General features: G+C 42.1%; 1 protein-coding gene and 2 non-coding genes across 3 annotated transcripts; all 3 read left to right on the top strand.

The window, feature by feature from the left end:
* Nucleotides 1-74: 74 nt before the first annotated feature.
* RPL27A (ribosomal protein L27a) lies at nt 75-2,029 on the top strand (the record flags this gene model as incomplete). The annotated part of the gene is made up of 4 exons (XM_044681814.1): nt 75-153; nt 241-316; nt 1,193-1,367; nt 1,861-2,029. Coding segments are annotated over 4 exons (459 nt in total), but the record flags the coding sequence as incomplete, so codon positions are not given.
* LOC123253169 lies at nt 634-764 on the top strand. The gene has a single exon (XR_006506557.1). It is a non-coding gene; the product is annotated as a small nucleolar RNA SNORA3/SNORA45 family (small nucleolar RNA).
* Nucleotides 1,584-1,715, top strand: LOC123253168. The gene has a single exon (XR_006506556.1). It is a non-coding gene; the product is annotated as a small nucleolar RNA SNORA3/SNORA45 family (small nucleolar RNA).
* Nucleotides 2,030-12,856: the final 10,827 nt, after the last annotated feature.

Below are 12,856 nucleotides of genomic sequence, written 5' to 3' on the forward strand. Positions count from 1 at the left end.
TGCGCCGGGGGCGCGTGGGGCCTGCCGATGTAGGGGCCCGCGCTCCCGCCGGCTTCCGTGCTCCGACGCCCTGACTTTTTCCTTCGCAGCCTTCCCGACTGAGGAAGACGCGGAAGCTCCGCGGGCACGTCAGTCATGGCCACGGACGCATTGGTGAGTGACGGCCAATGGGGAGGGCCGCGGCGGAAAGTGAGGCCCGAGCCGGGCTGCGATCGGTAACTCGGGTCTCTCTTCCTCCAGGCAAGCACCGCAAGCACCCCGGAGGTCGCGGTAATGCAGGAGGCCTGCACCATCACCGAATCAACTTCGACAAATAGTAAGCGTTTGTCCTGGCCGGCTCAGGCCTTGACCCTCCGACAGTAGCCTGGGGGCTGCTGAATGTAGAGTCCCAAAGCTGGAAGCTAATTCGGTTTAATTGACTCCGGCTTCGCCGAGTTTATTCTTCACCTTTAGACAAAGATTTATAGGGTACCTGCTCTGTTTTCGGGGATGGGAGAGAGCCAAAAACACCCAACAGTACTATGTACTGTTTATTGATAAGTGAATTAGGCTCAGGCCAGAATGGTGGACCTTAAGCAAGCCTGTATGATCTCTAAAGAGATATATTGCCAAGACAAAAGTAGATTTGCTGAAACCGAGACTTAGAGTCACATCTAGGCATTGCCTGTTGTCATGGTGTGCTAAAGTACTCGAAAAGTAACAGCTAACTCTATTCACTGGCTGGTCATCTTGTGATCCACTCAGTCACCGGGTTAGGGATAAAACAAATTTAAACTATTCTGCAGAGGGGGCTTGCCTAAGGTGAGGAATGCTCAGGGTCACATAGCTAGTAGATGCCTGGGGCTGGATTTCCAGGCGCCAGGTCCATCCCCTCTATCCAGGTACTACCTCTCTCCATCTGGGGTAAATGAAAACTTGTCATTGAGGAAATGATATTTACCTTTTTCGACTAAAAATAACTTGACTTTGGGCTAATCATTTCCCATCTATGAGTATCCATTTTCCCCATCTTTAAAAGGGAGTTGAATTCCGTACTTCTAAGACCTTTCTGACCTTTTTTTATGGACAAAATACATTGTATTTTTAATTCTGTTGAAGTAAAATTAGTCCATTCTTCCTGGTCAGACCTTGGCAGTTAGGAAAAGGCAACTGACCTTAGGCCTGACACTAAATGATGGTTTCTTTTCCCCAGTCACCCGGGTTACTTTGGGAAAGTGGGAATGAGGCATTACCACTTGAAGAAGAACCAAAGCTACTGCCCAACTGTCAACCTTGACAAACTGTGGACACTGGTCAGTGAGCAGACCAGGATTAATGCTGCCAAAAGCAAGGATGGGCTTGCCCCAATCATTGATGTCGTGCGCTCTGTAAGTAAACTAAACTTACTGCAACTTAACCACCCCCAACTGTGTCTCCTCAGGCTTCCATTTTTTAAGCTTGAACCCATTTAAGGCATTCTATAATGCTTTAAACACAGTTAAATCTGAAAAGGAGACTTTGAAGTGAAAGAGAAACATTTCTTTTTAGCCTTTCCATACAATCTGCTGCCCATGTTTGTTTATTGGCAGTATCTTCAAACTATAACCGAGACTAGAGTCACATCCTGACAGTGACTGTTGTTTTGGTGTGCTAGAGTCCTCGGAGAAAATCTTCTGACCTTTATTCACTGGCCTTGGCATCTAGTGCCACAGTCAGTCACCGGGTCAGTTACATTGTATTTTCTTTATTTGAAAGGCTAATGGAACTGTGTGGCAAAAAATGGTTTTTATTTTTGGGTATCAGTAAATCTTATTTTGATTTTAAATGGGCTGTACAATGTAATGGTTCTTATTTAAGCCTTTTCCCACTTCAACTTTCTAGGGTTACTACAAAGTCCTAGGAAAGGGGAAACTGCCCAAGCAGCCAGTCATCGTGAAGGCAAAATTCTTCAGCAGAAGAGCAGAGGAAAAAATTAAGGGTGTTGGTGGAGCCTGTGTCCTTGTGGCATAAAAATCCAATGTTAACCAATAAAATAAATGGCTTTATTAAACAACTTGGGGGTTTTTTCACCATTAGGGTGCTCAAATTTGAATGTATATGGGCTGAGAAAAAATATTTCTGTTAGTTCTGGTTTCTCACAAACAGAAGATGGCAACCGTTTTTTCAGATTAGTGGGTGCTCTCTTAAGGAAAGAAGTTTCTAATTAGTCTTATGTACTCTGAATGTGGGTGTTTTAATCAGTTTTTATCTACTTCTGTTTCCGAGTAAAATTAAACAGGTGAGACCTTAGGATTTAATCACTAAAGCCCAGGTTTGTTTTTCTTTGAACAATTTTTGGATCTGCAATAATTTGAATCCACATAGACTTATTTACTGAACCTTTCATTGGGCTTAAAGTTAATAGAACATTCCTGGGTGCCATACATCCTGGTATGTAGCTGTTAAGTGTTTCATGTCCCTTGAGTTGTTGTCCTATATGCATGATATCTACAGCGAATATTAATTTCTGGGCTTTTTTCTTCAGACTTGGAATGGGCACTGGAGTAAGTGATCTTGGTCATCTATCAGTAAGAATATTAAGCCTTCTATTATATGTCAGGCACTAACTATATAGACAAAAACAAAGATAGTCTTCCTCAAGCTCATGTTCTAATGGAGGAAAAGAGCAAAAGTATATGCCAAATGCATCTGAAGGAATCTCAAGGCAACTGTAGGAGAAATGGGAGGAGGGGACAGTGCCATAGAACCCGATATTTGAAGTGGAATCATCCGTGGAACAGCAAGTCTTATAGCGGGTTTAGACCCTGAGTAAGTTGAGGGTGTGATTTGTAAGAAAGGGGCAAAGTTTTCGTTTAATGCCATAGTTTATATTTGATTCTGAGATGAGAAACCACTGGAGTTGGTGGAGGGGAGATGATGGTCAGACTTGATCTAGAATGTAGATCCTGGCAAGGGAGACCAATTAGGAAGCTAATTTAAGTGGTCCAGAAGTGTTGAATGCTTGGTGGCTTTTGGAATGCAGAAAGGGGATGGCCAGAGAAGTTGCAGAGATTAAAAAGATGAAGTTGCTAATTGACTATATCAAGTCCAGAGGAGCAAAAGATAACATGTTGCCGAATAACTGGTATCTGCAGTTATCTTTTTTTGTTTTTGCAGTATCTGCAGGAAATAGGGGAAAGTAAGTGAATTTTTTTTGGACTTGTTGAGATATCTTAAGGTTTCTGCTTTGAAACGTAGAAATTGGAGTTCAGGAGAAGCTAGGCTAATAAAGATCTGGGAGTTACCTGTGTAAGGAATTGTAATAGGTGGTACCCAAGTTTACAAAGCATGTTACAATGATATATCGAAAAAATTTCAGATGAGAGAAGACTTAAGTGACTCGTGCAAGGTTGGTATAGATTTGAACTTGTCTTCTATTTTACCCTTACATCTTCCTGCCTCCAGGTCTAGTATGATTCTGTTACCACCTTGATATAAGACATAATTAGAACCCAAGAGGTTCAGGGTAGTCAGTGTTTTCAAGTGGTGGAGATTCAGAAAAGGCCATTGGATTTAGCATTTAAGATGTTTCTGTCCCTACCTTTTTTCCTAATTTAACTTTAGATGTTTCAGTTGAATGATGAATTCAGAAGCTAGATTGTAGAGCGGTTGAAAGACAAGTGGAGACACGAGTTCTCTTACTATTTGATATTCTGGTGGTTTAATTAAGAAGGTATGTAGTACAAATTAATGAAATAAGATCTAGTGAGTTTTTATGGCTAAGGAAGAATTACAGCCATTTTTATAGGGGGTAGGGGGAAGAAGGTACCTGTATATGAGATTGAGAAGGCATAAAAATATAGCGATTGTTCCAGGCAATTGAGGCAAATGGGATTAAGTGATTCTTCTGATTTCAGACCACCTAGCTGCCTGGGAAATTGTTGAGCATCCTCTGAGGAATTTTTGTTCATGTGGATTATGTCTATTGACATTTACCTTGCTAGAAAAAGGTAATATTTTAATATTCTATAACTGAAAGAGTGGTCCCCAGACCCACATCTGAGATTTGCTGTCAAAATCGAAGCATTCAAAATTGAGTCCAGGATGGTAGATAATGTTTTTTACTTAAAAGGGAGAAAACAACTTCAGTCACAATAGAGAAAAGAATGGGACTGGGTATGCTTCCAAGAAAAAAGCTTTGCAAAGAGTTACACTTAAAGACTTTCAAAGCAATGATTTACAGGAAAAAAGTTGAACTTTTTATTTGGGCTGATGGGAAATGTAGGAAAGCACTTTGGTTTTATTCCATGTGTACTTCCTCGGTGGGCACAATAACAGCATTGATAAGGACGTGGACCAGGATTCAAGTACTTAATAAGCAGGTGACTAGCTGGACTCAGTGACTTGACCAGCCACTGGACAGGATTATTCTTATCACTGCAAGCTTACAGTTTCTGTTCACAGATCATAAATTCTTGCTGTATTTCTCATAAAGCAAGAAGCTCTTTAACCTGGGATCCAGGAACTTAAAATAGGTTTTGATGTCGATTCTGATTGAATTGGTTTGCTTTGTTATTCTGTGGGTTTTATTTAATGCCTTTTATAAGGTGGGATTTTCAGCTGGTCCCCCTAACCGCGTGAAGCAGACGTCTGGGGCTGGAAGGGCCTGTGATCATTCAATCCAAAGCCCTCACTTTACCCAGTGGGGTAGCCGAGGCCAAGAAGTGCCCAAGTTAACATGAAAGGGGTCTGTTGGCCCTTCCCCAACCCAGCTCTCTGGCCCACCCGCTACGAGAACAGCAAGGCGGGGCAAGAGTGTACGAGATTCTTGAAGCTGATCAGCCAGGGCCGGGGTCGTGGCAGACACCCCCTCACCTCCAGCGGGAGAGATGGATACAGAGTAGCGCGCGCGCCCTAGAGGGCTAGCTGCGCCCCCAACTCCCCAGAATCCGTGCGCGAAGTTCTCGCGAGAAGAGCAGAGCCACTTCCGGTAGGCCAGTTCTAACAATAGGCTATCGTACTCTTCTTGGAGCAAACATGGATGCTGCCTCCCAAGGCGGAAGCGGAAGTGGCGTTAAGTGGGCGGTCGAGCCTTCCCCTATTTTCCAGGTCGGCTCATCCTTCCGTGCCCCGGACCAACTTGGTAGTTGGCCTGGGGCTCCCGGATCTTCCACTGGGGCGTGGGTGGGGATGGATAGTGCATCCTCTAAAAGGAGCCGATCAGCTCTCAGGGCGACAGCCGTACAGTTCCCAGAGTAGTGGACGCCGACTCAGCCCCTCTCAGTAGAGCGTAATGCTAAAGCCCAACATCAGCGTTGTAGTTGTTGTAGCCACGCCCCTGTCACCCTCGTGGCCCCCGGCTATTTGGGGAGACTAGGGTGGGGCAGCTGCGGGACTCTTGAGGGCTGGGAAGACTTGGATTCGAGTGCTACCCATTCCCTATACTAGCTCAGTGGTGCTGATCAAGTCGCTGCTAGCCTCAGTTTCTTCATCTGTAAAATAGGGAGAATACTAGTCCCTACACTCTGGATTGTTGTAAGATTAAAGTGAATTGTCTGTAATGGGCTTTGCAAACCGCAAACATAAATGTTGGGGTTTTTTTTATTGCTTTACTCCGAAGTATTCCTTCCACCGTGAAAGCAGGCCTATTGAAATAAATACGCCAGGCCCAGTGCCAAGTGCTACGGATACAAAAAAGGAAGCAAAAAAAAAAAAAAAATCCCTGCCCTCAAGGGGCTTACAATCTAATGTATAGGATACTCCTCACCCAACACCCCCTTGACCAGGCATTTTTGCCAGTTGTCCCCCATGCCTAGAATTTCCTCCCTCTTCATAACCATCTCTCCTGGCTTTTCCTTCAAGGCCCCACTAAAATCCCATGTTCTTCCAATAGTTTTCCCAATCCCCCTTAATGCCAGTACCTCCTCCCTCCTGTTATTAATGTTATTAATACTTGGGTGGGCAAACATGGGTGCATAAATATTTACTGGATCAGACTTTCTGCAATGTAGTAAGCATTTGTTGTATGCTTCTTGGCTTATAAGAGCCTCCTCTCTTTTACAAATGGGGCCAAAGGTTGAAAAGATGCTCCCCTGTTCATCCTAACTTAAGAAACAACAGCTGATATTCAGAAAGTACTTCATAAGCTTCAAGGTGCCTTTCTCACAATAATCCCTTGAGCTAATGAAGATTTATTCCAATTTACAAAGTTGAAAATAGGCCCAGAGAAAGTCATGCAAGGAGTGATAGTCAGGGCTGAGACCTGAACCCCAGTAGCCTGACTCCAAACACTGCTTGTTCCACAGCTGCCTTCAAGTCACTTAGCCTGTCTACTGGCTCTTTTCCTACTGCCTATAAACATGCCCATATCTCCCCTGAAAAATCCTTTCTTGATCCTTCCACCCTTTGTAGCTAATCTCCTAGAAAGGGTCATTTGTAACATATATCTATTTTCTCTCCTCTGATCACTCTTCTTAACCCCTTACAATGTGGCTTCCAACATCATCATTTCGCCAAAACTGCTTTCTTAAATTGATCCCTTAGTGGCCAATCTAATGGGCTTTTCTCAGTCCTCATTCTCCTTGACTCCTCTGCATTCTTTGACACTTTATCAGGACACCACTCTTCTGGTTCTCCTCCAACTTATCTGACTCCCTTTGCTGGATCCTCCTCCAAATAACTCCCTTTAGTCATGGGTATCCCACAGGGTTCTGTCCTGGGCTCTCCTCTCTTCCTCTATACTGCTTCACTGGTGATCTTATCATCTCCCATGGATTTAATTATCATGTATGCTAAGTCCTCAAATCTACCTCTCTTGCCCCATTCTCTTTGCTGACCTCCAATCTTGAATCTCCTACCACCATTGTCTTCCACTAATGTCCCAATAAACTATCCTTTCTTTTCCATATCCCCTCCCTTTTCCCCCTTCAAATACAAAGTTGATTTTCATTTTAACCAGATTTCATCTTTATATAAAGAATTTCACTAAGAATGAGGCTAGGTATGGGTAACTACTGTCATTTCTCTTCCCAATTCCTTTGTATATTGTTATTTTCTTTCTTGTTTCTTCTTATTCTTCTTTTTCGTAGATATGAAGAAAAATAAGCTAAACATATAACAGATTTGTGATTTCACTTATGTACAATGTTCTTTTTGTATATGGCAATACTTTATTTGGACTTTTAAAATTTGGAATAAAAAATAATAAAAAAAATATATAGAATTAAAGACAATTTATTATGAAGATCTTCTACAAATGCTACTTTTTCACTGTCTCAACCTATTCGAGTACATTCCATCAATAATCTACTAGATGGTTATTTTATTTTTGGTTTGCTAGTATATGATTTCAAATATTCATAAAAAATTGGCTACTGCCTAGGCACCAGTATCGGGGTTTACATCAGTGCAAGTCAAAATCAGTCCTTCATAAGTTGCTGTCTAAAAACTTCGTCACTTGATGACCAATCTTCTATTAAATAAGCACCTCCAAGTTGAAAAAGACTAGTCCTCAGAAACCTGGCCTTTTTACCACTGCTGAGTCCATAGTCAACACTTAGGCTCTATAGGACATGCCAAGATTTCTGCTTCACTGGTATATCTTTAAACATGAGCTCCTTGAGGTTGAGGACTGTTTCTTTTTATCCTTACATCGCCAGTACCTAGAGTAAACTGCCCTACATGTGGTACATATTTGACACATTTGCTGAATTTAGAAACACCAATTATTCATAGATGTCAAATTATATTTTAATAGATGCACGGGGATAATAGTGTATATATATTAATGCATACCCGTACACATCCTATTTCATCTATACTCAAAAATTCAGTAAATATTTTTAGACTCAACATACCCCAAACTGAACTTGTCTCTCTCCCTAAGCCCTTCCCTTTTCTCGTTCCCTATTACTGTGGAGAGAAACATCATCCTCCCAGTCTCTCAGGATCCCAACCTAGCAATCATCCTAGATTCCTCAGTAATATTCCCCTGCACACAAGTTGTTGCCAAGGCCCTGTAGATTTTTTCTGCAACATCTCTCCAGAATGTCCCCATCACTCTTCTGACATTGCCACCACCCTGGTCCAGGCCCTCATCACCTCATCATCATCAATAGTGTGCAGGTGGGTCTGCCTGCCTCAAGTTTCTCCCCATTCTCCAATCTATCCTCCATTCCGCCATTAAAGTGATTTTCCTAAAGCAAAGGTCTGAACATTCTCTCTCTCTCTCCCCCTCCCTTCTCTGCAAACTCCAGTTATTGCCTCCAGGAACAAATGCAAAATGCTGTTTGGCATTCAAAATTTGTAACTTAGCCATTTCCTACCTTTCTAGTCTTATACCTTCTTCAAGCATTTGTACTCTTCAATCTAGTGACACAGGCTAGCCTCCTGACTGTTTCACAGACAAGACATTCCATCTCTTCTCTCCAGGCATGTTCTCTGGCTTTCCTCCATGCCTGGAATGTTCTCTTTAAGTCCCAAGTAAAATCCTTTCTTTTACTGAAAGGTTTCCCCAGCCCCTCTTAATTCCAATGCCTTCCCTTTGTCAGTACTTACCATTTATCCTCTATATAGCTTGCGGGCGGGCGGGTGTGTGTGTGTGTGTGTGTGTGTATTTGCATATTGTCTTCTCCATTCCATTGTGAGCTCCTTTGAGGGGAGGGGCTGTCTTTTATCTCTTTATCCCCCCAGGGCTTATCATAGTGATTGGCACAGAGTGGTCATTTTTGATAAATATTGATTGATTGGTTGAAAGATACAGACTAGAATTTCTCAACCTGCCATTCCCTTTGGCTATAATTGGTTGCTTATTTGTTGAAGAGGTAGTAGTAAGGTTTTAGAAGGGAAATGTTGATCAGTCTGCCTAAAGGCAAGGTTTGAAACTTGGCCGAATTAACACTATCTGACTAAAAACAGGCTGTTGTGAATTTCTGGGCCTAAATTAAGTCAAATTAGCATTATTTAATCCTTATTAAAGGCCTAATGTGCGCTGGGCAATGGACTACCTAAGGACACAAAAGCAAAAATCATCTGCTTTCACAGAGCTCACATTCTTGGTTTTCTAGGCCACATCCAGCATAGCATAACTGGGGACAGACTATAACAGGGCAACAAGATGAGCAAAAAATTCTTATCTCTAGGGGGCAGCTGGGTAGCTCAGTGGATTGAGAGCCAGGCCTTTAGGAGGTCCTAGGTTCAAATCTGGCCTCAGACACTTCCCAGCTGTGTGACCTTGGGCAAGTCACTTGACCCCCATTGCCTACCCTTACCACTCTTCCACCAAGGAACTAATACACAGAAGTTAAGGGTTTAAAAATGTATAAAAAAAAAAATTCTTATCTCTAGAAGTCAATGAGTCAAGAGTTGGAAGTGGCCTTAGAATATTTCTGGTCCAACTCTTTTATTTTAGGATGAGAGAAAAATGAGATCCAAAGAAGAAGGGACTTGCTTATAGTATTACAGAACTGAGATCTGGTCAATTATTCACTGGGTAACAAGACATTTGTCCACTCTGTTTCTTTATCAGTGAAGTGGAATAATCTCTGCCTGGTCTACTTTTCAGGATACTGAGAGGTTTGAAAGAATTGAAAGCACTTTGTAGAAGAGAGCCCTCTATGAATATTAGGTAATGATTGCTTTATTCAGGGGGAAATGGTGCCCAGTTGGCCCTCTCTCAAATGTCCAGTCTGACTTCTGAATTGGGATAAGGAGGAATTACCTATTGCAATCATCCCAGGTTCAAAGTGGGCCAACTTTTCATCTTGGAGATTGATTCAGCTTTGATCTCAACAACTCCCTTGATTGAAGGGCAGAGCAATGAATACTTCCCAAGACCTCCCTTTAGAGAGAGGCTCAGACTTTTCAAGATGAACTTCATTTATCATCAGTTGCTCTGTTGGGTTATGAGTCAACCAACTGTTCCCTCTGGTGTCCTGTTCCCCCTCTCCCTTCCTCCTTCTCTTCCTTTTGTGTATTGCTTATTTGATTAGATTGTAAGCTCCTTGAAGGCAGGGATTGTCTTTTTCTTATTTATATCCCAAGCATTTAGCACAATGTCTTCACACAGTAGGCATTTTATAAATGTTTACTACATTATGAATCTAAAAGTTCATAATCCCCTTCCTTTTTTCCAAATGACAGCCCATGCATGTTGTATATTCATAATAACATAATTTACCCATTAGATTATATGAAGACACAAGGCAACATTTTATCTTTTTTGGAAACTTTTTAAAAAAATAGACATATACACAAACCAAAGGGCAGAGTATACTACTGTGATTGCAGGGGAGATGGATGATCCAGGACCAGGTACCACAAATTATCATTCACACCACTGGGTCAGAAATGTGGAATGTTAATGTGACTACAACTAGAGGGAGACACAAGTATACACAAATATCCTGGGTTCTGTAAGAAGCTGACAGCTTAGATTGCCACACATATGTTTCTCCAAGGAGCTGCCCCTGTCTAGCATGTATTATGGATTTTAGAGTGATTCTATGAGGCTTGGGTACTCTCTGTCTGGCCATTACATGAAATTTCAAGAAATAAGGTTTAGCAGAAACAAAATAATTTGCCCTTATCTCTGCTATCATTCCCACTGAAGGCCAGACCTTGGTTTATGCATCTAACACAGTGAAGAAATCTTCCTAGTCCTCTTCATCCTTTTAAAAAACAAGGACAAGCCAGGTATGATGTGTGCCTCTAACCCACTGCTACCTAAGAGGCTGAGATTGGTGGATCACTTGAGCTATAGAGTTTAGCTCTGACACAGGCTAAGCCAGCTGGATGTCCATACTAAGTTAGGGATTAATATGGTGGGCCTCTGGGAGCAGAAGGGACACATGGTAGAGTGAATCCAGCCTAGAAAATGAAGAGATTTATGCTGATCAAAGTGGGACCTGCCATGAGTATCCCCTATATTTCTAGACTAGGTAAGAGGAGACCCAGTCTTTAAAAAAAAAAATGTAAATGAAACAAGCACAAAATCCCAAGTATCTTCCCAGAGATCAGAAGCAGCATGGGCCTACACCAGAATAGGAATATGAAACAAGTCAAGTGAGTCACTTTCAGCTCCTCTGTCAAGAGATAATAAGTGTTTTCCCAGTTTAGGTGAGAAGGGAAAGTGTATTAATTAGAAATTTTGTACCTTTGGACTTCATCTCCCAGCATCCCTTTCTTCACGTTTGTATATAGTTCTGTAACTCTGCCCTAGCACATACACTCTCTCTCACACTCTCTCACACTCTCTCTCTCTCTCTCTCTCTCTCTTTCAACTCTAGACTTTCAGTTTCCTTTTTGCTTCAAGATAATTTTAATACATTTTATAAAATATAATACTTATGAGTATTCTGGGTATTAATTTTAATTCTCACAGAAGGAAAGGAACAGGAAAAGGTCTGTCCTTAACAACCCACGATGGGTGGATGATGGACACAGTTTGCTTCACTGTTACAAGAGCAGTGCCTGGGAGGGTGCTGGCCTAATTTAACTTCTGCATTATAACTAGAATGCAAAGTCCACTTTCTTCCCTTCTTACTCTTGAAAATGGCAGGATTCATCAGCATCTTCATATTTGCTCCACTGGGTTTTCTAATCTTGAATTTCTTACCCACAATTATAACCATTCCTTCTGCTTAAAGGCATGACTGAAGGGCCCTGGGAAGATGATGAGCCTGGATAAGGAAGGAGTTAAGGTAGTTGCAGAGCCTCAAAAAACTTACCTGATATTACCCCACCACCACTATGGGTACCTGTTCATCTCTGCCACCCTTAGGAAGAGGACAATTCTCTCAGCACCAATGAAACAAATGCCTGAGCCTAGAATTTATTAAAACATTAGGATGGGGGTAGCTAGGTCACACAGTGGCTAGAGAGTCAGGAGGACCTGGTTTCAAATCTGATCTCAGTCACTTCTTAGCTTTGTGACCCTGGGCAAGTCATTTAACCCTAATTGGCTAGTATCAATTCTGAGACAGAAGGTAAGGATTTAAAAAAAAAATAAGTAAAAGACATTAGGACGACTAGTCTCAGGTAATTCAGGGCCTGCTCTGTGACTAGGTCCTGAGATCACTCTTTAATATGCTCCTTCATTTCTCTCTAAGTCCTATTTGTACAGAGACATCAGAGTGAGAAAGGAAGCCCAGGCTGGGCTCAAAGTGGGAATCTCTTTAATTTCCCATCACCACAAATTAAACACTCAGCTCTGGCAGGCATGTCAGACCTCCCTCACTGCCCCATTCTCCTTGGCGGTGAACACCCTGATTGGTCATGTAGGGAGACTCTTTCCTGAGAGAAAACGTCTTCATCTTCCCTGCAGAAAAACTCTCCCCTTTTCTCTATGAGGCAGGTAGCACCTCCAAACCACAGGTAGGTTGGAGATTGCGCAAGCCTCAAGGGACTAAAGTTATTGATTGAAAGGAGTAAAACTTTTGAGATGGCCAACAATGAAAATAGTCGGCTGCTTAGTTTCTCATAATAGACTATTTAAAGTCTGTCCCAATAACCACCTCTGAGGGATGCTTCGAGGGGATTCCTACATATAATGGGAGGTTGGACTCAAGGACTTCCAAGATCCTTTACTACAATGAGATTCTGTGATTCTAAATGAGAAAATCTTCAGTGAAAAGGGGCTCAAGAGATCACATCTTTTTATGTTACTACACCTCTGCCATCCCCAAATAGGCTATTTACTTCTTAAAAACCTTAGGTAAAGGGGCCATTGAAGCATGCCAAGGACTTACTGTCTGTTCTTCATAGGGAAGCTGAGGATAAAAGTCCTCAGTTTAAAAAGCTCTGTGCAAATGGCTGAACCATTAATAGGAAATTGGATTCTGTTTGCGTGCTGGTATTTATTTCCTGCAGGAAGCCATCAAAGCCGTGACGTTTAGCACAG

This window comes from Gracilinanus agilis, chromosome 6 (genome assembly GCF_016433145.1).
Source record: "Gracilinanus agilis isolate LMUSP501 chromosome 6, AgileGrace, whole genome shotgun sequence".
NCBI classification, from domain to species: domain Eukaryota; kingdom Metazoa; phylum Chordata; class Mammalia; order Didelphimorphia; family Didelphidae; genus Gracilinanus; species Gracilinanus agilis.